General features: G+C 45.4%; 2 protein-coding genes, 1 long non-coding RNA gene and 3 pseudogenes across 3 annotated transcripts in view; 4 read left to right on the top strand and 2 right to left on the bottom strand.

Moving 5' to 3' along the window:
* The window catches only part of LOC132240839 (uncharacterized), a 31,577-nt gene extending 31,132 nt beyond the window's left edge, over window positions 1-445 (bottom strand). The window contains exon 1 of the long non-coding RNA XR_009454413.1: window positions 21-445. This is a non-coding gene — a long non-coding RNA (uncharacterized LOC132240839). The remainder of the gene's footprint in view (window positions 1-20) is intronic.
* Window positions 298-1,092, top strand: LOC132240837 (ubiquitin-conjugating enzyme E2 L3-like; annotated as a pseudogene).
* A 646-nt stretch (window positions 1,093-1,738) lies between these two features.
* On the top strand, window positions 1,739-9,074 carry LOC132240834 (T-cell ecto-ADP-ribosyltransferase 2-like). Its single transcript, XM_059708554.1, has 4 exons — window positions 1,739-1,820; window positions 5,047-5,127; window positions 5,470-6,169; window positions 8,466-9,074. The coding sequence occupies exons 2-4, from the start codon at window positions 5,065-5,067 to the stop codon at window positions 8,540-8,542; spliced, it is 840 nt and encodes a 279-aa protein (XP_059564537.1). The 5' UTR covers window positions 1,739-1,820; window positions 5,047-5,064; the 3' UTR covers window positions 8,543-9,074.
* Window positions 9,075-15,065: 5,991 nt separating this feature from the next.
* Window positions 15,066-16,155, bottom strand: LOC132242080 (tropomodulin-2-like; annotated as a pseudogene).
* A 3,723-nt stretch (window positions 16,156-19,878) lies between these two features.
* LOC132242079 (ubiquitin-conjugating enzyme E2 L3-like) lies at window positions 19,879-20,517 on the top strand (annotated as a pseudogene).
* Window positions 20,518-20,946: 429 nt separating this feature from the next.
* On the top strand, window positions 20,947-26,157 carry LOC132242078 (T-cell ecto-ADP-ribosyltransferase 2-like). Its single transcript, XM_059710996.1, has 4 exons — window positions 20,947-21,052; window positions 22,482-22,562; window positions 22,903-23,602; window positions 25,878-26,157. The coding sequence occupies exons 2-4, from the start codon at window positions 22,500-22,502 to the stop codon at window positions 25,952-25,954; spliced, it is 840 nt and encodes a 279-aa protein (XP_059566979.1). The 5' UTR covers window positions 20,947-21,052; window positions 22,482-22,499; the 3' UTR covers window positions 25,955-26,157.
* The last annotated feature ends 40 nt before the right edge of the window (window positions 26,158-26,197 follow it).

Below are 26,197 nucleotides of genomic sequence, written 5' to 3'. Positions count from 1 at the left end.
AGTTGTGGAATGTCACTCACTTAGAGAAGATTGGCTGGTGTGGGATGGAGGGTTAGCATTGGAGAAGGAGAGATTCCCTGTCCGGCGTCCTCCTTGGCTGGCTGGCTGGGGTTGAGGGGGGATCCCCATAAAGAAGGGAGGCCTGATTGAGGCCGGCAATTGAGTCACCCAAGTAGGATTCAGAGATAAGCCCAGGAAAAGCTGTTGCTGCCTACTGCTAAGTAGAAAACTCGGGGTGACCAAAGCCGGGGTGATGGCTCCCCATCCCCATGGAACCCTCCTGGGTCTCGGCACCAAATGTTAGCCAGCAGGAGGCTGATGAAAGACCTTAAAGAAATCTGCAAATGTGGAATGAAAAACTTCGGTAACATCCAGCTTGATGAAGCTAATTTATTAACTTGGCAAGGGCTTATTGTTCCTGACAACCCTCCATATGATAAGGAGGCCTTCAATGCCACAACCTTTTGTGGCGGGGGTTCAGTATCTGAAGGGGCCGATGCACAAATGAAAACATTAGACAAGAAATATGAATTTAGAAGGCATGGGGGGCGAGGTGGAGACCTCACACTGAAACCTGGCCTTATCTGCTTTTTATTCAGTTTTAGATACACATCTTGCCCTCAGTAAAGCACGACAAACAGGTACTTTGAGGCTATTAGGCCAGGAAGTTGCTTTGAGCCACCACTATCTCAACACAGCCCAGCTAATGTCCAAGGTCCATCGGCCTTCCACGTTCCTGCGTGCACTCTTATGACAGTATTAGGAAAGCGGTGGCTTCCCGCACTTCAGAATGGAAATCAACTTTCCAACAGACGACCCATTTAAACAACTGAAGATTACATTTAAAACAAAGATCTATCACCCGATGGAAAGAGATAAGTCTGTCTGCCGGTAATTAGTGCTGAAAACTGGAAGCCAGCAACAAAAACCAAGTAATCCAGTCTCTCATAGCACTGGTGAATGAATGACCACTAGCCGGAGCACCCCCTTCGGGCTGACCTAGTTGAAGAATACTCTAAAGACCGTAAAAAATTCTGTAAGAATGCTGCAAAGTTTACAAAGAAATATGGGGAAAAGTGACCTGTGGATTAAAATCTGCCCCGACGCCCCAACGGGTTTGGCTCAGTGGATAGAGCGTCAGCCTGCGGACTGAGGGATCCCAGGTTCGATTCCGGTCAGGAGCATGTGCCTTGGTTGCGGGCACATCACCAGTGGGGGGTGTGCAGGAGGCAGCTGATCAATGTTCCTCTCTCATCGATGTTTCTAACTCTCTATCCTTCTCCCTTCCTCTCTGTAAAAAATCAATAAAATATATTTAAAAAAAAATCTGCCACGATTCATTCCAGCGAGTGTGAGCAGAGACCCCGAGCAGAGCATTCAGACACCCCGCAAAGCAGGACTCTGTGGAAAATTGACACAGGCCACCACCTGGCATTTGCTTGTGGCCGTTACTAACTTTCTACAGTTGTCTTAATCAAAAGTGGTCTTAGGTAACCTGTAATGAAAGGATTAAAAATTTAAGAAAAGAAAGCTACAGTGGGGAGATAGATATCAGGCATGATTGATTTTAGCCACTTGAGTTTTTAAGTGTCATTTTCCCCCCTCACATTGAGGTAGGGCAATCTGCTCCTAAAGCCTACACAAGGTTCTGGACAAAAACCACACAACAAAAACAACAACAAAAACAAAAACAATACAAAACCACAAATCTAATCTGAAACTGAAAGTACATCTCTCTCCCACATAAAAAGGCCAGAGCACTGCCTTCTCAGGCACTTCTATCAAAGACGGACCAGGACCAAGGATCTCCAGGAAATCAGGTACCTGATAACTCAGTTCTGTTCTCTGAAGGGGAAGGGTCTCTGAGTGTGAGGACCCCAAGAGGGGCCCTGAGGAGAGAATGGTGTTTGGATGGGACTAGAAGACTATCTGAAGCCAGTGGTGATTCCTATAGTGGCAGTTATTCCAAGAGCCAAAGCCACAAACTTAATCTTGAAGAAAGATTTCATGGGAGAAACTAAGATGGCGGCATAGATAAACACTGGGAAATTGCTGCCTCCCACAACAATTGAAAGGTACAGCAAAAACACAAAACGGACATCGTCCAGAACTACAGGAAGGCTGGCTGAGTGTAAATTCTACAACTAGAAGGAAAGAAAAGCACACTGAGAGCCAGAGGAGCTGCAGAAGTAAAGTGCAGAGGTACAGTGGCTCGCGCGCACGGAAAGGGGCTGGCACCTGAGGACGCGGCTGTGTTTTTGAATCCGGAGGGAGTCACAAGCTCCCAACAGCTCTGAACTCCGGTTCCAGGAAGTCTCTGGGGACCCAGGACTCATACGGGGAGAAACTGGACTGTCTGGCATTGGTTGGAACTTGAGGGTGGCTTTCTCTCAGAGGTGCTTGCAGCAATTACCGGGACACTGAGACTCGCGACTCCTCAGGACAGGGCTGAGGCTCCGCCATAACTGCTTGCTCCGCCCTATTGACTCCCTGAGACCCCGCCCCACCCAGGCTGAGGCAGAGGCTTTTGCATATGAATGCCCCGGCCCTTTGCAACCTGATAATTACCTAACTGCAGCTGGGCCAGACAGACCCAGAACTTCCAAGAGAAGGCCCAAGGCCCCACAGCAGCTTGCATTGCTTCACAGCTGGGCCTCATCAGGGCACCTCCAAACTCCAAAAAAGGAAGGGGAATCTGCAGTTCTCTTCATAGCTCCTGCTGTGTAACCTCAGACAGAGGCTAAATTAGCACCTCCTTAGATCCAAGAGCCACTGTACCCAGTGGTCAGAGGGGGACCATCCAGATCACAACTCCTCAGATCCATAAGGGAAACACTCAGGGTGCAGTCTCAGTGAGCACCAAAGCCCCACTGAAGCAAGTCTTGCCCCAGAAGGGTGTCTCCAGCACAGAAGTTCTCCCACTGCAGACACAGCTGATTCTCACTGCCAGTTGGCCTGGGGGTCAATTCCTCCCAGTGATCCTACAACAACCAAGGCATAACTACAATAAGACTGTGCACAAAGCCCACAAGGGGGTGCACCAAGAGTGTCCACCTCAGGTAACTGGGGAGGCTGAGCCACTGGGCCCTACAGGACACCTAGCACACAAAGCCACTCTATCAACACAGGGAAGCAGCCAAAATGCGGAGACAAAGAAACAGGTCACAAATGGCAGAAATGGAGGAAAGCAAACGACTGGATATAGAGTTCAAGGCCATGTTTATAAGGTTTTTCAAGAATTTTATGGAAACCGCCGATAAATTTAGTGAGTCCCTCAATAAGTATAGCGAGATCATGGAGGACATGAAAAAGGACCAACTAGAAATTAAGCATACACTGACTGAAATAAAGAATAATTTACAGAGATCCAACAGCAGACAAGAGGATCCCAAGAATCAAGTCAAAGGTTTGAAATACAAAGAAACAAAAATACCCAACTGAAAAAGAAAAAAGAAAAGAGATTCCAAAAATATGAAGATAGTGTAAGGAGCCTCTGGGACAACTTCAAGCGTACCAACATCAGAATTATAGGGGTACCAGAAGAAGAGAGAGGGCAAGATATTGAAAACCTATTTGAAGAAATAATGACAGAAAACTTCCCCTACCTGGTCAAAGAAATAGACTTACAAGTCCAGGAAGCGCAGAGAACCCCAAACAAAAGGAATCCAAAGAGGACCACACCAAGACACATCATAATTAAAATGCCAAGAGCAAAAGACAAAGAGAGAATCTTAAAAGCAGCAAGAGAAAGACAGTCAGTTACCTACAAGGGAATACCCATACGACTGTCAGCTGATTTCTCAACAGAAACCATGCAGGCCAGAAGAGAGTGGCAAGAAATATTCAAAGTGATGAATAGCAAGAACCTGCAACCAAGATTACTTTATCCAGCAAAGCTATCATTCAGAATAGAAGGTCAGATAAAGAGCTTCACGGATAAGAAAAAGCTAAAGGAGTTCATCACCACCAAACCAGCATTATATGAAATGCTGAAAGGGATTCTTTAAGAAGAGGAAGAAGAAAAAGGAACTCTTACCATTTGCCACAGCATGGATGGAACTGGAGAGCGGATAAATACCACATGATCTCACTCATTTGTGGAATATAATGAACAACATAAACTGATGAACAAGGACTGATCCAGAGACGGAGAGGCATTGATTGGACTGTCGGGCCTTGGAGGGAAGGTAGGGGAGGGTGGGGGTAAGGGGGAAAGATCAACCAAAGGACTTACAGGCAAGCTTATAGGCCTAACCAATGGACACGGACAACGGGGGGGTGAGGGCATGAGCTGGGGGGGGGGGGTAGAGGGTAACGTGGGCACAAGGACACATATGTAATATCTTAATCAATAAAAAATATATTAAAAAAAAAACCTTAATCTTAGATTGTGCAATTTATATCCCAGAATCCTGAGGCAGTACTGTTGGTCCCTGTGTCTCATGGGCCCTTGTGCAAAAGGGCTCTCCTGCTTCCTATGGTTAGTCAAGCCTAGATCTTCAGGTCAGAACAGGAATATACTTATTTCCCCCCTTCCCCACACCAACTTCTACCTTTCCTTCAAACCAAGAACCCCCCGAAAGCTTCCATGCATGTTAGCTCCCCTGATAGAAGTAAAGGCTGACAACATTGAGAGATGTTCAGAAGTATTGACTTAAGTTTGAGCCCCAGATTAACAAAACTTTGAGATGATCTTAAAAAACACACACAACCGACACATTTGTGAAAGGACTCATAGTAATTTTTTAGGGGCAGTAAAATGTCAGGGCTTGTGAAGGATCCACTAAAATGTATCTGTTTTTCTCACTGGCCATCTGAGTGACACCCTGCTCTGCCTATGACCAGGATTAACTGTTTCTTTACCAGCCCCCTACTGATTCACTGCTCCCTGTGTGCAGGACCCAGGCAGAAGTCCTGGTTAGCTGTGCAGAAAGCAGAGTATGTAGGACCGGGGCTTCCAGATTTGCAGTAGGGATGGAGTCATCAGCACACTCACAGTGGAACTAATGTTCACACCTCACTTTCATTATCTTATTTTTTTTGCAGTTAGTTTTGAACTTGGAGATGACTTCTCTTCTAGCCACAGCAGTTCGCTTTTTGATCCTAACTCCATGGCTAACACGACAGGTAATACATATCACCCACTCCCATCTGCATCCTGCTGACCGGCTTTTCCCTCACGTCTTTAAAAGTATAGAGTTCCCACAATTGAGTCTGAGGGCAAGGCCATTTAGAGAGCATGAGTCTGAAAAGATTATTTTAAATATCTAGAAACAAAACAGAGTAACAAAGCCTAGTTTTTCCTTTTTACACTACTCACGGTATAAGATTGTCTTCATGTGTGTACCATACATGAGTGCTATGACAGGAACATGTCGATTTCATGCTAAGCCAGAAGTCCAGACTGTGGGCTCTGGGCGGCATCCAGTACTTGCAAATGGGCCCAAGAACACTACCTCTTCTCTACAGGTGACCGGCCGGGTACGACCAGCTGATCCATGTGAGCTAGACATGGCTGATGATGTGTTTGATGATCAGTATGACGGTTGTATTAAAGAAATGGAGGCAAAAGCACCCCAGCTGTTAGAAGAAGAACTTAAAGTGAATAGAAATTTAAACACAGAATGGAAAAAGGCAAAGACAAAATGGAAGGAAATAAAGAACAAAATAGACTCATCAAAACAACTCAAAGATTCCCATGGAATAGCTCTAGTCGCCTATACTGGAGATATTGGAACAGAATTTAACAAAGCTGTCAGAAACTTCCGTCAAAATACAAATAAGTTTCAGTTTAAAGCCTTCCATTATTATTTGACAAGAGCTCTTCAGCTTCTCAAGACAAAGGACTGTTATACAGTTTATAGAGGCTATAACACAAAGTGTAATTACATTGGAAAAGGAAATGTACGTTTCGGCCAATTTGCCTCATCATCTCTCGCTGAAAAAGTAGCTATAAATTTTACTGACAATCGTAAGGGAACACTTTTTACCATCAGAACCTGTTTGGGTGTTAAAATTGAAATGTTCTCTTACATTCGATCACAAAAGGAAGTGCTAATTCCAGGCTATGAAGAATATCAGAAAGTCATCCAAAATAACAATGATGTTTCACTTGACAGGCCCAAAATATCTAAGAGTAACTACAATTGCTTCTATATCAACAGCTCAGGTGAGTCTGGGACTGTGTTCCAGGTGGGAGTGGTGGGGACATCCTGAAATAGAAGAGGGAGTTCTCTGCTACCAGAGGCCACCAGGGCAGAGAACAATGGGGCCTTCAACCAATTGCTGAGGAGTATTAGGTCCCTAAAAATACAGGGCTGATATCCTGGAATAGAGAGCAGCTCAGGCAGTTCCTCGTCCGGGCATGCTCTTAACTTCCTTGCTGTACAAAACGGTCAGAAAGATCTGCTGGACACCAGGAAACATAAGTTTGGAAACTAATATGTCAGGGGGGATAGGAAAGGTTTGGGGAGTTGGGAGACCTGTTCTCAGGCAGAACAATACAGCCACTGCAGTAATCCTGCCAGGAGATGAGGATGCCTGAACTGAGCAGGGGGCTGTGGGGATCAAGGGAAGCTGGGGAACTGGTGTTGTCTATGAGATATTCTAGGAGAAAGACAGGAGGGGCAGTATGGTTAGAAAATAGGATGGTGGGCCTTGAGATTTCCAGTGTGGATAGTTTTCAGGTTGTGAGTTGTTTGGAGGACATTTCCATAGCAGTGGTTGGTTAGACTGAAGAGCAGGTGAATAGTGTTGGAGCTGAGGAAATCAAAGAACTGAAAGAGTTTGCACCAATGGGCCACATAGTAGACCACATGCACAGGATGATACCTAGACTGATGAAGGTTAGAGATGGTAAAACCATCAGTGAAGGCATATGAGTGAAGACATATCAGTAGTGGCTGGAAGGCTGTTTACCTGTCCAGCCCTGTGATGGGTGAGAAAGTGCCACCAAGGGTTGCCTCCACTTTACCCAACCTTTCCCAAGGTGTCCTGGCTCTCAGGTTTCCTTGCATTTATACCTATCATTCCTTCTGGCCTGAGATCTCTGACTTCATATTTTATTTCATCCAATCTAAGACACTATCAATTTAGTAAAGTAATTATCTTTCACTATCTCTCATTATCTCACTAGCTTAGATATCCGTTCTAATTATAAGGCTTCCTTGATACTCTCAGGCAAAATTAAATACCATGTTCCATGCCATAAGTTTGGGGGCAGACAATCTTAATGGAAATCCAGGCTCAACAACCATTAGTTCCATGAATTTGAACAAGTTACCTGAGCAATCTATGTTTCAACTACCTCATTTGTAAAATGAGGATATAAATAGTAATACTTCAGTAGTGTGTCTATGAGAATTAAAGAAGTTCTTAACTTATTGCCCGGGACATCAGTATTGCTTAACAAACACTCTTCTTTTTTGCCGCCATGGAGAACCTTGTATGCATCTCCGGCATACATTCTCCATCTCTATGGTAATAATTTGTTTACAGTCTGGTAATCTCTTTAGTGCCAGAGACTTTGTCTTCCTGCTCCCCCTGCACCCAGGGCCTGTCCTTAATACCTGGCTTGAATCAGGGCTCCAGTAGTTGTTGCTGAAGGAAGTTAGGTTTCATTGAGATGCCAGGGTCCAGCCAGAAGTGGATCTGAGCTGCAGAGGGACTGAGTATCCAGCAAGTTTCAACCAAATTATTCGTTATGCTCTGAAAGGTTGCTGGAAACAAGAGAAAAGTTTGAGGTAGAAAGGGACTGCAGAGAGTGATTACTGGGGGACTCTGAGCTTTTACCTCTAGAAATTCTGAATTTGGATCAAGCCTAATAAAAACAGGACAACCAGGAAAACAATCCTGCAGAGGAAAGGTGCTGCCCTCCCATCTCAGGCGCAGTGTTTGATGTTCATTCAGATTCAGGCAGACTGAGCTGAGAACCCCAGGAGAGGAGGCCAGATTCCACCCAAAGACTGAACTCTTATTAACACTAGAGAATATATGTTGCTGCAAAAGATGTATGTTCATGGGGTCCCGATCCAGAAACATATTCCTAAGTGGACAAAGACAAACATGGAGGGGCTCCCACAGTGGCCAGGGATCTGCAGGGCCCATGTGGGGAAAACCCTTCTTACTGAGGCACATGTGGCTGGCAGCACAGGGGCCTGAGAAGTGGGGATGGGAGGGGTGAGGGGCCCATAGCCCTGAGAACTCCGTCCACTCAATGTGACCTTAAATTCAGAGACCCAAAAGGATGTGTTCTCACAGTCCACTCCCTCTCTGGTATTCCTGGGTATTTCAGGAGCCCCTGAAAGGCAAAAGGAGAGTCTAATTGCTGGCTAAGTAAAAGGAACCCCTCGGGCTCACACTGGTGGTGTTTTGATCCTGGGGGAAGCTTGAAAAGTCTGGGAGGCCCATGTCTTAAGAAACACCATAGAGAAACCAAACCTTTCCTTCTCTTCCTCCCATTGCAGGAATGAAAGAAAGTTCTGCATTCATTCTGCTGCTGCCTGGCCTCCTGGTCCTGAGGCTCCTCCCTGCTGAGCTGTAACCTTGCCCTGCCTGGTGCCTGGTTCTGCATGGGGTATTGGGAAGGGAGGGACGCAGGGTCCGTGTGTGGCTTATGTTAGTGCTCACATTCCCCGAGACATCTAAGGGATCTTCTGGGTCTGACCGCAAAAGTATGCTTCCTGTCTCCAAATGCACTTACTACCTGAGATAAGTCCCTAGTTTCTCGACACTTCGCTGTGATTAAAAAGCAATGCTTTTACACACTGTCAGCAGTCACTGTCTTTAAAATGCAATTTAATCTTGATGAATGTTATAATCTAAAGAAATAAACCATTGATAATCACACCTTGCTTCTCTGTGACTAGATTTTACTACTAGTTGTATTCTTTGCCCAGGAAATTCTCCCAGGGCATTTGATGTGATGCTGGCATTTTCACAGTTGAGAAGTTTCATATCTTATACTTCTCACAGATATCCTTGAAGCCTTGATTGATTGAGCCAGAAATACCAGAGCTGTGTTAGATAAATCCTCCCTGCACCACCCCACCAGAAACCCAAGCAGTCACCAAGCCCTGTCAACTTACTTTAACAATAGCTCTCTATTGACTGGGGAAGTATTTCTTAAGACAAAATAGAAAAAGAAAAAAGAAAAAAGCACAAGCTATAAAAAAATATTTTGACATAGTAATAACAATATAACTCTAATGTATTGGGTACTTACTATGTATTAGGCACTCATTGTTCAACATTGTTTTTGTTTTTAAATATATTTTGTTGATTTTTACAGAGAAGAAGGGAGAGAGATAGAGAGTTAGAAACATCGATGAGAGAGAAACATCGATCAGCTGCCTCCTGCACACCTCCTACTGGGGATGTGCCTGCAACCCAGGTACATGCCCTTGACTGGAATCGAACCTGGGACCTTTCAGTCCGCAGGCTCACGCTCTATCCACTGAGCCAAACCGGTTTCGGCTGTTCATCATTGTTTTAAGCACTTAATATGTTTAGTCACTTAGCCCTCATAATAACCCTATAAGGTAAGTTCTATTTTTCTCCAATTTTACACTTGAGGCACTGAGGTTATGTAATTCACTGTCAAAGAATAAAACAAAGGTAAGGAACAAGTGAATAGACTAGGGAGAGGAAGGGGGTGAAGTGTTAGGAGGGGTTATTCTAATTAAGCAGTGAAAACTAGTACTCCTGATAGGATAGAGTCCATAGGTCTGCACATAATTTGCTACAATAAATCCTAAATTCTTTGCAGTTAAAATCTGACATACAGTCCTAGCTGGTTTGACTCAATGGATAGAGCGTCAGCCTGCGGACTGAAGAGTCCCAGGTTTGATTCCAGTCTAAGGCACATGCTTGGATTGCGGGCCTGATCCCTAGTTGGAGGTGTGCAGGTGGCTGTCGACCAATAATTCTCTCTCATCATTGATGTTTCTATCTCTCTCACCCTCTCCCTTCCTCTCTCTCTGAAATCAATAAAAATATATTTTAAAAAATTCCGCATACAGCCCTAACCAGTTTGGCTCAGTGGATAGAGCGTAGATATGTGGACCAAAGGGTCCAGGGTTCGATTCCGGTCAAGGGCACGTACCTCGGTTGCAGGCTTCTCCCTGCAAGGGCCCTGGTCAGGGTGCGTGCAGGAGGCAACCAATCGATGTGTTTCTTTCATATCGATATTTCTCTCTTCCACTCTCTCTAAAAATCAATGGAAAAATATCCTCGAGTGAGGATTTAAAAAAAGCAAAACAAAAACAAACACAAAAACAAACCCCAAAAAACCGCTAGCTGTTTTTCTGCAGTTGTTTACAGTCCAGGCTCACATCTAGTTTCTATTGGGCCGTTTCTTGATTGAGGAGCTGGCCACACTCCCAAGTTCTCACAGTCTGCTTACAGACGGCCTTCATCATATTCCCACGGGGTGGAGCTTGGGAAGGGGCCATACAGACAGTAATTTCAACTGCTTCTCCAGTGGCTCAGGTGAATCTGGCACTGTGTTCCGGGTGGGAGTGGTGAGGCCTTCATGAAATAGAAGAAGCCACAGGGCAGAGAACAACAGGTCCTTCAACCTGCTGCTGCAGAGTATTAGGTTCCTAAAAAGACAGGACCGATATCCTGGAATAGAGAGCAGCTAGGGCAGTTTCTAGTCCAGCCAAGCTCTCACCCTCCTGCTGTGCAAAAAGGTCAGAATGATCTGCTGGGTTCCAAGGAACATGCGTTATGGAAAAATACCAGAATGTGTGGCAATGGAAAGCCAGGGGCGTCAGAAGACCTGGTTCCAGGCAGAATGGAGTGGCTACTGCATTAAAACCCGGGCAAACATGCCGGTGCCTGAACTGAAGCAGTGCTGTGGTGACTGAAGGAGGTCAGGGAACTGGTGTTCTCTATGAGTTGTTCTAGGAGAAAGAACCTGAAAGCTGGGCGGGAGGGGAGTATGGTAAGAAAACAAGAGGATGGAGCTCAAGATTTCAAATGTAGAATCATTAAAAAATTTGATTAGATTCTGAAATATCTCCATGGAAATGTGCTCTGAAATTTCTCTAAAAAATAGAAGCCTTTTGCCCGGCCAGCGTGGCTCAGTGGTTGAGCGTCAACCTATGAACCAGGAGGTCATGGTTTGATTCCTGGCCAGGGCACATGCTCAGGTTGCGGGCTTGATCCCCAGCATGGGGCATGCAGGAGGCAGCTGATCAATAAGTCTCTCTCATCATTGATATTTCTCTCTCTCTCTCTCTCTCTCCCTCTCACTTCCTCTCTGAAATCAATTGAAAAAGAGAAGAAGCATTCTAAAGACAAAAGAACAGAAACTCAGAGCTTTCAGTTTCAGAAACTATTTTCAGTTCTAGAGGGACTGTGAGTTTTTGCAAGGAGTCTAAAAAATGTCTTTTAAATTCACATCAGGCCTTAATGGGAACAAGTAAGTAGGCCAGCAGAGGAGAGATGCTACCCAACATTTGAATGTAAGGATTACCACCAGACACTGGTAAAGAAGCTAGATTTCATCAAGAGTCAGAAAAACAATTAGCATATGAGTAGGACAAATATTTCACAACTTTGGTCAGAGAAAGAATTTGTTGCAAATAATAGGATTTCCATGAGGTCAGAGCCAGAGACACATTCAGGGATAGAGAGACAAGCACAGAGGGACCCCTATGATGGCCAGAGGCTCTCTAGGCCCCCACAGGAAAGGTCTCTCTTTCAGGGAGCTGCATTCAAGGTGCCAAGTCACTCAGAGCTGAGGACTTACAGCCTGGAGAGCCAAGACCTAGCAGGAGAGACTAAGTTGCGCATCAGGCTTGCCAGCGCAACTATCAGAGACTCTCAGGTTGGAACTTCCAATAGAGAGGACAAGAACCGAAGGACAATGTCCAAGGTGTTGCAGGATTTCCTGGCAGGTGAGAGGGTTTCCAGCTGGGAGTCCAGAGGAGTGGACCTGAGAGCCCCTCTGCCTGAATTACTGGTTGAAGTATGTTGCTGGAAAGGTCTAAGAGGCCCATGTTCTGAAACATTTCTTCCCTTCCCAGGTACACGAGAAGGTCCTGTCTTCCTGGTTCACTTTCCTGGACCTGCTGAACAATAGTCCTCACCTGGTTCCTGATTTTACATTGTCTTCAGTGTAGAGTCTATCTAAAAGGGAAGGGTGGGGGTCTGACGGCTTCCTTTGTTATGCCAAATGTTAGGAGGCATAAGTGGAATCTTTTCCTTGGTTCACAGTTACTGCTTTTTTTTTCTACATAGAAATCCAACGGATTTCTGAGTTGTACTACAAGATTATGTGATCTGTTTTGCGAATTTCTAGCTAATATGACATATATTCTAAGTCCTTCAGTGTGATTAACAGCTGTACACACTGTCAGCACTAGTATTAAAGATATACATATCCGATATAATAAAGAGCTAATATGACATTTAACCCTCACGCCATCATGCTGTCACAAGATGGCTGCGTCCACAGCAGGGGAGGGGTTCCCATAACACAAGATGGCTGAACCATCAGCGGAGGTGGGGCTCCCGCAATGAGCCGCAATAAGCGTTCAGCAGGGACCTGAAACTGCGTGGTGCTGGCCTGGGGCGGGGGACCTGACGCTGCGCCCCTGCCTGGCGGGGCTTGACGGGGGACCTCAGGACGCGCCCCTGGCCCTGGCCCAGGCTGCAGGACCTCAGGCTGCACCCCCTATCCCAGTACCAGGCTGGGAGACCTGAGGCTGTGCTCCCCACCTGGCGGGGCTTGACAGGGGACCTCAGGCTGCAACCCCCCCTCCCCGACCCCCCCCCCCTCCCCCCCGCCCAGTGGGACTTGACAGGGGACCTGAGGCCGCACCCTGCCCTGGGCCAGGGGACCTGAGGGTGCGCCGGGGGACCTGAGGCTGTGCCCCCGCCCGGCAGGGCTTGACAGTGGCCCTGAGCCCGCACCCCCCAACCGGTGCTGGGCTGGGGGACCTGAGGCTGTGCCCCCCGCCTGGTGGGGCTTGATGGAGGTGGGGTCGGCCAGGTCTGGATCTCGCGCGATTTTGAGGCACGTGTGGGTGAGCAGGGACTTGACTCTGGGTCCCGCGGCACCCCCAAATCTCTGACAGGAGGAAGATTTTCATATACATTTTACTAATTTTATTTCATCTCTGAGATTTTTTTTTTAACATATTTTATTGATTTTCCACAGAGAGGAAGGGAGAGAGATAGAGAGTCAGAAACATCGATGAGAGAGAAACATCGACCAGCTGCCTCCTGCACATCCCCCATTGGGGACGTGCCCGCAACCCAGGTACATGCCCTTGACCGGAATCGAACCCGGGACCTTTCAGTCCGCAGGCCGACGCTCTATCCACTGAGCCAAACCAGTTTCGGCATCATCTCTGACATTTCTATTATAGAGAAAGGGCAAATAGCAATATTAAAATATTTCCTCTAATTAATTCCCCTTTAATGTGCACAAATTTCGTGCACTGGGCCACTAGTATATAATAATTAATAATATAACTCACCCTAACCGGTTTGGCTCAGTGGATAGAGTGTCGGCCTGAGGACTGAAAGGTCCCAGGTCCGATTCCGGTCAAGGGCATGTACCTTGGTTGGGGGCACATCCCCAGTGGGAGGTGTGCAGGAGGCAGCTGATCAATGTTTCTCTCTCATCGATGTTTCTAACTCTCTATCCCTCTCCCTTCCTCTCTGTAAAAAATCAATAAAATATATTAAAAATATATATAACTCAAAGAAATAAATGATCTATAATAATGTTTCCCCTTCTGTGGCTTTATTTATTTATTTGCAATTATTGTTTTATTTAGGCGTGTACTTTTTTAAAAGCCTCCCTCTTACTAAAATTCAAAAATATCCCATCCTGTCTGGAAAACTTTAAAACAGCTTTCTAAAAAGTTATCCACCAGAGTCAGGTTAAAGATTGAATTTATGGTGAATAATTAGTAAAGGTAGTTGTGCCAATTCATTTTGCTACCCATCAATCTGGCTTGAAGTTCTATTTGTGGGCTAATAAACATTTTATACTTATTTACTAAGGCTATGTTAAAGTCTCATAATGTTTTTATGAACATGACCCCACTGATCTTTGATCACTGGGGGCATGTGCATTCAGTGGTATTTCTGGAACTAAGAGAATTTGTGCTAAGTTGGGTCCCATTTCTCACCCAGTAAAAGACTGGCAACACTAGCTTCTTTTTTTATTTTTTAAATATATATTTTATTGATTTTTTACAGAGAGGAAGGGAGAGGGACAGAGAGCTAGAAACATCAATGAGAGAGAAACATCAATCAGCTGCCTCCTGCACACCCCCCACTGGGGACATGCCCACAACCAAGGTACATGCCCCTGACTGGAATCGAACCCGGGACCCCTCAGTCCGCAGGCCAACGCTCCATCCACTGCGCCAAACCAGTCAGGGCAATACTAGCTTCTTATGTGGTCAGCGGAAAACTTGTGATGTATTTAGCCTAACTCAAAGCTATGCATGTAAACAGAGAGGCCTCTACCATAATCAGTTACAAACACACTTACATACTAACTGCCTATCAGTGGTTATAAAAAGTTTATGTAAGCGAGACAACCTAATATGAAAGTGGTTAAATTGTTTTCAATTGTTGTCACCCACTAAGCTCTGCCTCTGTCCATTGGTGCAAGTTGCCAGAGGTGCACACGAGCAAATAAAACACTGTACGTATTTTTAAAAATCCCAAATAAATAAGTAGTGCTAAAGAAGAATAAAAATTAAAGATTAGTTTTGTGGTTAACAGAAATAAACAACCTTTGATAAAATAGTCCCGGTGGGGAAGGAGAAGAGCTTTTGTTTGTTTTTAAATGGCCGCCATGATGAAACTTCACCTCTCATAGAAATTTTTTTAAAGATTTTGATTGAGTTCAGAAAGGAAGGGAGAGGGAGAGATAGAAACATTCATGATGAGAGAGAACCATTGATTGGCTGCCTCCTGCATACCCCCTACTGGGGACCAAGCCCGCAACCCAGGCATGTGCTCTTTACCAGAATCGAACCTGGGACCCTTCAGTCCACAGGCTAATGCTCTATCCACTGAGCCAAACTGGCTAGAGCTTTCATAGAAATTTACTTTCAGTCTCCTTCACTCGTTTTTTACGAACCAGGTCATTATTCTTTGTGATGGCAGCTGCCACCCTTGTTCGTGGCCCTTGCTTGGTAAACTGATATCCAAATTTGAGGGTCCTTGAATTATCTTCGAGCATCTGGGCAAATTCCGTCTCTACAGCTGTTCCCAACTGCTGTCTCTGGTTATCAATCTTGATTTCTGTCAAGGTGTCATTTTCCTCTTAGAGCCTCTACCAGGGCCAGGATCCCAGCTCCAGTTTTAAAATTGGATTGTAAATTGGACTGTATGCTTAGACTTTCCAAGGTCTTGTTTACTTTCAGCACATCTGCAAAAGCAGTTGCCATAGGGTCATTGCTGCGGGTGGCAGGCAGGCTGAACTTCTTGACATGAGTGTTGGCCTCTAGAGCCTTGGCAAATTCCTTCAGGGTTGGAACTGGAATGTTCTTAATGCTGTTGAGATTAACTTCTTGGAGGCTGGGATCGTTGGCTTTCATCTGCTGCAGACTTACTTCCACATTTGTGGGGCTGGGTGGTTCCTCACATACAGGCTTGACCTTTTCACCTTTGACCACATTTCTCACGGGCCCTTTGCCACCTTTAGTGTTGGGTGTTTCTTCATCAGACTTTGGGTTATTGAGCAAATGGTGTACTCTAAGAACAGCTGCAAGATCGTAGAGTTCAGTGTCGGGGGCACCGGCCGAAGTTTCTTCCAGGTCTGGATCAAGGGTTACTTTGTCTTCTTTACGCATTTGTACGGGGTTTTCTTTGGGGATAAAGACTCTCCTTCTTTTCTCCAGTGAAAGGCACAAAGTCTTCCCTGTCTTTCTGTTCCAAAGCCTCCTTCTCCAGGTACATGAGGAGGTGCACACAGTCAAACGGTCCGGTGGCAGCTTTCTGTGTCTGGTCTTTCTGTCGGATTCAGCTGGTAGCAGGGCACTCTTGGGATCTAGGTCATCAGGAACATTTTCCAAGTGTTTCAGTTCCTCTTCTGAGAGTTTTCCAAAAAGCTCATCTTCATCCATGTTCTTATATTTCTCCAAGTCATTTTGGAAAGGGAGTGCCATGGTTTCTTAGATGCCTTTCTCTTGGGCAGCGCACATTTAAATGGGCCAGCTTCCTGAGACTTCAGAATGCCTTTGTGCACCCATCCCTGAACCGGAAGTGGGGCCAGGAGCAGGGCCCCTTTCTGTCACTAGAGAATCCTATAGGCTGTGTTAGTTCCTGGGTAGGGTTTTCCTGACTTAGCTAATCCTTTAGCTGTACAGGTAGTAACAGCGCCTGTGGAAGGCTTTTCACGGCTTTTCTTGATGCCCTGAATGCCCAGGTAAAACTCTGAAAATCATCCCAGACCAGAATGTATTGATGACCTCTGCACTCTTGACATTTTGGGTTGGGTAATTCTTTATTGTGGGAAGCTGCCTTGTGTAGTGTAGGACATTTGGCAGTAACCTGGTCTCTACCCACCAGATGCCAGTAGCACCCCAACTCCAGTTGCAACAAATGACTCCAGACATTGCCAAATGTCCTCTGTTGGGCAAAATCGCCCATCAGGCTTGCCAGTGCAACAATCTGAGATTATTGAGAGCCACTACTTTAGACACATCCACCTCCTTGCTCCTGGACACCTAACTCATCATAAAGTCCTGTTGACTATACCTTCTTGAATTACCTCTCAAATCTAGTCCCTCTGTTCAGTCTCCACTGTTCCTGGTCTCCTTAGGAAATGCACAGGGGTGTTCTACTGTTTGGATGGAACAACCCTAGAGCACGGTATGATCTGAGGCCAAGGCTGCAGTAGCTAATCGCAGCCATGGGGTGATATCCATTCAATACCAACTCTGGAACCTAGGAGTGCACCCAGGGCCAGGACACAGCTTTAGGAGGAAGTGGGTGGAACTTAGCCCAAGCCAAGTCAATAACACTATACACCTTCTATCTAGGCGTACCTGCTATGCACCAGGCACTGCAGAAAGTGCTTTACCCATAACAATAACAATCATAGTTAACCTTAACTGAGCATTTACTCTATGCCAGTCATTGGGTTCTGTACACTGTATAGAATATCTCTTTGAATTCTCACAAGAATCCCATAAAAATAGATATATTCATTTATTTATTATCCCATGGTACAGATTAGAAAACAGACTCAGAGAAGTTAAAAACTTGAAAATATTCACATTTAATTCTTCCCCAAATGTTCAATAAATCCATTTAACTACTAAGTACCTACTTTGCGTCACTTATGCACTCTAGTAAGTGTGAGGTAATATCATCAACCCAATATTATGGAAGAGAAAGCAGATCTCAGAATGTGAGGGTTGTAGTCCAAGTTTGCACAGCTTACCAAGTCACTATTTTAATTCAGAATTACCTCTCTGATTCTAGCACCTTCCACTGCATCCGTATCAGAACACAGAGAGAGGGACCCCTAGGCTGTGCCTCCTCCCAGCCTGTCTGCTCTGTTGGTCTGCTACACAATAAGATCCTCTCATCCTTTCACAGGGGTCGCCTAAATACATCCTGCATATCCGATATTTACATTACGATTCATAACAGTAGCAACATTACAGTTATGAAGTAGCAACGCAAATAATTTTATGGTTGGGGGTCACCAGAACATGAGGAACTGTATTAAAGGGTCATAGCATTAGGAAGGTTGAGAACCACTGGTCTATTGGAATGAAAAGGCCTGGAGGCTGGGAAACAACTTGGCATTCACGGTTAGAAAGCAGAAGGGTAGTAAAGTAAAGATAAATAACAAAATCCTAACTCACAGAGATAACCACAAAGTGATCATGTGCCTTGTCCTAACTGCTTTTGGTTACAAGCATGGACTCTGGAACCAAACAACCTGGGTTTGAATTCTAGCCCCTGCTCCCATGTATTCATTGTGTGACACTGGGCAAGGCCCACCTTCTCTGTGCCTCTGTTTGTTTGGTTGGTTTTATTGATTTGAGAGAGAGAGAGAGAGAGAGAGAGAGAGAGAGAGAGAGAGAGAGAGAGAAACAATGATCTGAGAGACCGAGGATCAAACCCAAAACCTAGGTATGTGCCCTGACTGGAAATCGAACTGGAAACCTTTTGGTGTACAGGATGACACTCCAACCAATTAGCCAGGGCTCTGCGCCTGTTTTGTCATCTATAAAATGGGAGCAAAAACTGTCCCAATCCTTTAAGGCTGTATGAGCATAAAAAGAGTTGCTACAAGTGAAGCTATTAGGAGAGCACCCGGTAAACAGCAACTGCTACTCTTATTATTACTCTGGTCCATAAAAATGTATACCCTACTCACTTCACTTTCAAGTAAGCATCTCTCTATGACATTAAAACTTCTCCCCCCCCCCCTTTTTTTTCCTGTTCCAGTCAATGAAAGGGAAACTTTATTGAGGCCCCAGGGTCTCAGGGTTCAGGCAGAAGGCTGCCCTGAGGGGCCAAGAAGGTGGTAGAGGGGTCTTATTTAATCTTCTTGAGGCCCAGATTGTTGGTGTAGCCCCAAGAAGACAGTGCTGGTGGGGGGAGGGTGTGGCCGATCATGTTATCACAGTTGCACTTCTCAGTGAGCTAGCAGAGGGAGGGCTCCATGATGCCACCACATGCAGGGTGGGCTCTTTCTGAACAGTGTAGTCTGAGAGAGTGCGGCCATCTTCCAGCTCTTTGATCACAAAAATCAGACTCTGCTGGTCAGACAGGATGCCCTCCCTATCTTGGGTTTTAGCTTTGACACTCAATGGTGTCACTGGCTCCACCTTGAGGGTGATGGTCTTGCCGGTCAAGGTCTTCACAAAGATCTTCAGCTCTGCCTCTGCTGAAGAGAGGCTGCTCCATTGCCTCGTCAAAGAGAAAGAGGACCAAAACTTCTTTATAAATGTACATTGTGGTCTCTCTGGTGTGGTTCAGTGGTTGAGCACCGACCCATGAATCATGAACCAGGTCACGGTTCAGTTCCTGGTCAGGGCACACATCCGGGTTTCTGAAATAAACCACTCACTTCCGATAGAATAGCTTTGATGGAGCAAGGCCAGAGATAAAGATTCTTCTTCAGTGGATAAGAGTAGTGGGAATGAAGGATGGTGCAAAGAATCCTGCCAAGATATCTGAGCCCTTGTCACATGAGGGCCTAATGTGGCTGATGTTACATCTATCCCATTTGAAGAAGTCACCCTTGAACCCAATCTTTCTCCTCTAGCTCTCTCCAGGAAAGAGAGGTTGAGATCCATGCAGCTGAGTTAGGACTAGGGATAGCCATTAACCTGTATTGATCCTCATGGAAAGATATCTGCATTTTTACCATATATATAAACAGTATTACTTGTAATTGTAGAGAAGGCAAGATTTTTCATTTGTTCTTGACAACTTTTAAGAAAGCTGGAGTGGGAGCCTGGCTAGCGTGGCTCAGTTGTTGAGCTTTGACCTATGAACCAGGAGGTCATGGTTTGATTCCTGATCAGGGCACATGCCCGGGTTGTGGGCTCAATCCCTCGTGGGGGGGCGTGCACTCTCTACCTCCCTTCCCCTCTCTCTCTCTCTCCCTTCCTCTCTGGGGCCCTAACCAGTTTGGCTCAGAGGATACAGCGTCAGCCTGCAGACTGAAGGGTTCCAGGTTTGATCCTGGTCAAGGGCACATGCCTGGGTTGCAGCCTCAATTCCCAGTAGGGGGTGTGCAGGAGGCAGCCCATCAATGATACTCTCTCATCATTGGTGTTTCACTCCCTCTTCCTCTTTGAAATCAATAAAAAATTTATTATATATATAAAAAAAGAAAGTGACCAGATACAAGATAACGGCCAGCAGGAGGTGATGAAGGAGCTTGAAGAAATCTGCAAATGTGGAATGAAAACTTCAGTAATGTCCAGGTTGATGAAGCCAATTTATTAACTTGGCAAGGGCTTATTGTTCCCGACAACCCTCCATATGCTAAGGGGGCCTTCAGAATGGAAATCAACTTTCCAGCAGAATGCCCATTCAAATCACCGAAGATTACATTTAAAACAAACATCTATCAACCCAACATCGATGAAAAGGGACAGGTCTGCCTGCAGGTAATTAGTGCTGAAAGCTGGAAGCCAACAACAAAAACCAAGTAATCCAGTCTCTCATAGCACTGGTGAATGACCCCCAGCCTGAGCACCCCCTTCGGGCTGACCTAGCTGAAAAATACTCTAAAGACCGTAAAAAATTCTGTAAGAATGCTGCAAAGTTTACAAAGAAATATGCGGAAAAGCGAACTGTGGACTAAAATCTGCCACAATTCATTCCAGCGAGTGTGAGCAGAGACTCCAAGCAGTGTATTCACAAACCCTGCAAAGCAGGACTCTGTGGAAAATTGACACAGGCCACCACCTGGCATTTGCTTGTGGCAGTTACTAACTTACTACAGTTGTCTTAATCAAAAGTGGTTTTAGGTAGCCTGTAATGAAAGGATTAAAAATTTAAGATGTTCTAAAAAAAAAAAAAGGAAGGAAGGAAAGGAAAGGAAAGGGAAGGGAAGGGAAGGGAAGGGAAGGGAAGGGAAGGGAAGGGAAGGGAAGGGAAGGAAAGGGAAGGAAAGGAAGAAGGAAGGAAGAAAGAAAAAAAAGAAAGAAAGGAAGGAAGGAAGGAAGGAAGGGAGGGAGGGAGGGAGGGAGGGAGGGAGGGAGGGAGGGAGGGAGGGAAAGAAAGCTGCAGTGGGGAGAGGGGAGATATCAGGCATGATTGACTTTAGCCATTTGAGTTTTTAAGTGTCATTTTTTCCACCCCTCACATTGAGGTAGGGCAGTCTGCTCCTAAAGCCTTCACAGGGTTCTGGGCAAAAAAAACAAAACCAAAAAACCACATACATACATAAAAAACCCCACCAAAAAAACCCCACAAATATAATCTGAAACTGAAAGTACATCTCTCCCCCAAATAAAAAAGCCAGACCACTGCCTTCTCAGGCACTTCTATCAAAGACGGACCAGGACCAAATCACCAAGGATCTCCAGGAAATCAGGTACCTGATAACTCAGTTTTGTTCTCTGAAGGGGAAGGGTCTCTGAGTGTGAGGACCCCAGGAGGGGCTCTGAGGAGAGACTGGTGTTTGGATGGGGCTGGAAGACTATCTGAAGCCAGTGGTGATTGTTATAGTGGCAGTTATATCAAGAGCCAAAGCCACAAAGTCAGTTCTGTGTAATAAATATTCTAGATAGGGAGGTGAGGCCAGACCTGGCAAATAGGGTACCATATCGAAGGACAGACATGCTGTCTATACATCCCTCTTAAATTTAAAACCTTAATCTTAGATTGAGCAATTTATATCCCAGAATCCTGAGACAGTACTGTTGGTCCCTGTGTCTCATGGGCCCTTGTGCACAAGGGCTCTCCTGCTTCCTATGGTTAGTCAAGCCTAGATCTTCAGGTCAGAACAGGAATATACTTATTTCCCCCCTTCCCCACACCAACTTCTACCTTTCCTTCAAACCAAGAACCTCTGAAAGCTTCCATGCATGTTAGCTCCCCTGATAGAAGTAAAAGCTGACAACATTGAGAGATGTTCAGAAGTATTGACTTAAGTTTGAGCCCCAGATAAACAAAACTTTGAGACGATCTTAAAAACACACACACAACTGACACATTTGTGAAAGGACTCATTGTAGAGAGCACATGAGCTGATTGTCAGCAGAGCCACATCCTGGAAACACCTTGCCAGAGGCAGGTGTGTGGTCAGCCTGACCTTTAGCTCAGGCGCCAGGGGTGGGTTTCATTATCTAAGTTCAGCCAGGCGCCAGGAACGGACACAATTATCCGGGCTCAGTCAGAAGTGACAATTACAAAGAAGCCACAAGAATGAAGAATTGCAGCTTGATCTTTAACCATGATTTCGTATAATTTCCTTTGTCTTAAAATCTAGTAAAATTTCCTGGTCTCATGCTGTAGATAATGCACACACTGCACTAGCTCTGGGCCACTTCTCTCCATCTATGGGCAGTGTCCCACCTGGCCCAGCTTTACTTAAAGTGTTTGTGTCTGTCTCTTTAGTGTCCTTATCTCAATCCCCAACCAACCCTACTCAGGACGCATCTGCTCTCTACCATGCTGGACACAGCCCAAGAGAGAAAAGTTATACCGCATAGTAATTTTTTAGGGGGAGTAAAACGTCAGGGCTTGTGAAGGATCCACTAAAATAGGATCTGTTTTTCTCACTGGCCATCTGAGTGACACCCTGCTCTGCCTATGACCAGGATTAACTGTTTCTTTACCAACTCCCTACTGATTCACTGCTCCCTGTGTGCAGGACCCAGGTAGAAGTCCTGGTTAGCTGTGCAGAAAGCAGAGTATGTAGGACCGGGGCTTCCAGATTTGCAGTAGGGATGGAGTCATCAGCACACTCACAGTGGAACTAATGTTCACACCTCACTTTCATTATCTTATTTTTTTTGCAGTTAGTTTTGAACTTGGAGATGACTTCTCTTCTAGCCACAGCAGTTCGCTTTTTGATCCTAACTCCATGGCTCACACAACAGGTAATATATATCACCCCCTCCACCCAGATCCTGCTGACCGGCTTTTCCCTCACATCTTTAAAAGTATAGAGTTCCCACAGTTGAGTCTGAGGGTAAAGCCATTTAGAGAGCATGAGTCTGAAAAGATTATTTTAAATATCTGGAAACAAAACAGAGTAACAAAGCCTAGTTTTTCCTTTTTACACTACTCACGGTATAAGATTGTCTTCATGTGTGTACCATACATGAGTGCTATGACAGGAACATGTCGATTTCATGCTAAGCCAGAAGTCCAGACTGTGGGCTCTGGGCGCATCCAGTACTTGCAAATGGGCCCAAGAACACTACCTCTTCTCTACAGGTGACCGGCCGGGTACGACCAACTAATTCATGTGAGCTAGGGATGGCTGAAAATGCGTTTGATGATCAGTATGTGGGCTGTACTGAAGAAATGGAGGCAAAAGCACCCCAGCTGTTAAGAGAAGAACTTAAAGTGAATAGAAATTTAAACGCAGAATGGAAAAAGGCAAAGACAAAATGGGAGGAAATAAAGAACAAAATAGACTCTTCAAAACGACTCAATGATTCCCATGGAATAGCTCTAGTCGCCTATACTGGAGATATTGGAACAGAATTTAACAAAGCTGTCAGAAACTTCCGTCAAAATACAAATAAGTTTCAGTTTAAAGCCTTCCATTATTATTTGACAAGAGCTCTTCAGCTTCTCAAGCCAACGAATTGTTATACAGTTTATAGAGGCTATAACACAAAGTGTAATTACATTGGAAAAGGAAATGTACGTTTTGGCCAAGTTGCCTCATCATCTCTCTCTAAAGAAGAAGCTATAAAATTTACTGACAATCGTAAGGGAAACCTGGTTACCATCAAAACCTGCTCGGGTGTTAAAATTGAAATGTTCTCTTACATTCCATCACAAAAGGAAGTGCTAATTCCAGGCTATGAAGAATATCAGAAAGTCATCCAAAATAACAATGACGTTTCACTTGACAGGCCCAAAATATCTAAGAGTAACTACAATTGCTTCTATATCAACAGCTCAGGTGAGTCTGGGACTGTGTCCCAGGTGGGAGTAGTGGGACATCCTGAAATAGAAGAGGGAGTTCTCTGCTACCAGAGGCCACCAGGGCAGAGAACAATGGGGCCTTCAACCAATTGCTGAGGAGTATTAGGTTCCTAAAAATACAGGGCTGATATTCTGGAATAGAGAGCAGCTCAGGCAGTTCCTCGTCTGGCCATGCTCTTAACTTCCCTGCTGTGCAAAACAGTCAGAAAGATCTGCTGGGCACCAGGAAACATAAGTTTGGAAACTAGTATGTCAGGGGGTATAGGAAAGGTTTAGGGGAGTTGGGAGACCTGTTCTCAGGCAGAACAATACAGCCACTGCAGTAATCCTGCCAGGAGATGAGGGTGCCTGAACTGAGCAGGGGGCTGTGGGGACCAAGGGAAGCTGGGGAACTGGTGTTGTCTATGAGATATTCTAGGAGAAAGAGAGGAGGGGGAGTATGGTTAGAAAATAGGATGGTGGGCCTTGAGATTTCCAGTGTGGATAGTTTTCAGGTTGTGAGTTGTTTGGAGGACATTTCCATAGCAGTGGTTGGTTAGACTGAAGAGCAGGTGAATAGTGTTGCAGCTGAGGAAATAAAAAAACTGGAAGAGTTTGCACCAATGGGCCACATAGTAGACCACATGCACAGGATGATACCTAGACTGATGAAGGTTAGGGATGGTAAAACCATCAGTGAAGGCATATGAGTGAAGACATATCAGTAGTGGCTGGAAGGCTGTTTACCTGTCCAGCCCTGTGATGGGTGAGAAAGTGCCACCAAGGGTTGCCTCCACTTTACCCAACCTTTCCCAAGGTGTTCTGGCTCTCAGGTATCCTAGCATTTAAACCTATCATTCCTCCTGGCCGAAATCTCTGACTTCATGTCATATTTCATCCAATCTAAGACACTATCCATTTAGTAAAGTAATTATCTTTCACTAGCTCAGATATCTCTTCTAATTATAAGCCTTCCTTGATACTCTCAGGCAAAATTAAATACCATGCTCCATGCCATAAGCTGGGGTCAGTCAACCTCAATGGTAATCCAGGCTCAACAACCATTAGTTCCGTGAATTTGAACAAGTTACCTGAGCAATCTATGTTTCAACTACCTCATTTGTAAAATGAGGATATAAATAGTAATACTTCAGTAGTATGTCTGTGAGAATTAAGGAAGTTCTTAACTTATTGCCCAGGACATCGGTATTGCTTAACAAATACTCTCTTTTTTTTGCCCCCATGGAGAACCTTGTATGCATCTCAGGCATACATTCCCCATCTCTATGCTAATAATTTGTTTACAGTCTGGTGATCTCTTTAGTGCCAGAGACTTTGTCTTCCTGCTCCCTCTGCACCCAGGGCCTGTTAGTAATGCCTGGCTTGAATCAGGACTCCAGTAGTTGTTGCTGAAGGAAGTTAGGTTTTGTTGAGATGCCATGGTCCAGCCAGAAGTGGAAATGAGCTGCAGATGGACTGAGTATCCAGCAAGTTTCAACCAAATTAGTCGTTATGCTCTGAAAGGTTGCTGGAAACAAGAGAAAAGTTTGAAGTAGAAAAGGACTGCAGAGAATGATTACTGGGAGACTGAGCTTTTACCTGTAGAATTTTGAATTTGGATCAAGCCTAATAAAAAACAGGACAACCAGGAAAACAATCCTGCAGAGGAAAGGTGCTGCCCTCCCATCTCAGGCGCAGTGCTTGATGTTCATTCAGATACAGGCAGACTGAGCTGAGAACCCCAGGAGAGGAGGCCAGATCCCACCCAAAGACTGAACTCGTATTAACACTAGAGAATATATGTTGCTGCAAAAGATGTATGTTCATGAGGTCCCGATCCAGAAACATATTCCTAATTGGACAAAGACAAACATGGAGGGGCTCCCACAGTGGCCAGGGATCTGCAGGGCCCATGTCGGGAAAGCCTTCCTTACTGAGGCACATGTGGCTGGGAGCACAGGGGCCTGAGAAGTGGGGATGGGAGGGGTGAGGGGCCCATAGCCCTGAGAACTCCGTCCACTCAATGTGACCTTAAATTCAGAGACCCAAAAGGATGTGTTCTCACAGTCCACTCCCTCTCTGGTATTCCTGGGTATTTCAGGAGCCCCTGAAAGGCAAAAGGAGAGTCTAATTGCTGGCTAAGTAAAAGGAACCCCTCGGGCTCACACTGGTGGTGTTTTGATCCTGGGGGAAGCTTGAAAAGTCTGGGAGGCCCATGTCTTAGGAAACACCATAGAGAAACCAAACCTTTCCTTCGCTTCCTCCCATTGCAGGAATGAAAGAAAGTTCTGCATTCATTCTGCTGCTGCCTGGCCTCCTGGTCCTGAGGCTCCTCCCTGCTGAGCTGTAACCTTGCCCTGCCTGGTGCCTGGTTCTGCATGGGGTATTGGGAAGGGAGGGACGCAGGGTCCGTGTGTGGCTTATGTTAGTGCTCACATCCCCCGAGACATCTAAGGGATCTTCTGGGTCTGACCGCAAAAGTATGCTTCCTGTCTCCAAATGCACTTATTACCTGAGATAAGTCCCTAGTCCAGCGGTTCTCAACCTGTGCGTCGCGACCCCTTTGGCGGTCGAATGACCCTTTCACAGGGGT

The sequence above is a fragment of the Myotis daubentonii genome, chromosome 9 (genome assembly GCF_963259705.1).
Source record: "Myotis daubentonii chromosome 9, mMyoDau2.1, whole genome shotgun sequence".
Taxonomy (NCBI): Eukaryota; Metazoa; Chordata; class Mammalia; order Chiroptera; family Vespertilionidae; genus Myotis; species Myotis daubentonii.
Note: the sequence above shows the minus strand (reverse complement) of the source record. Positions and strands in the feature narration are given on the sequence as shown.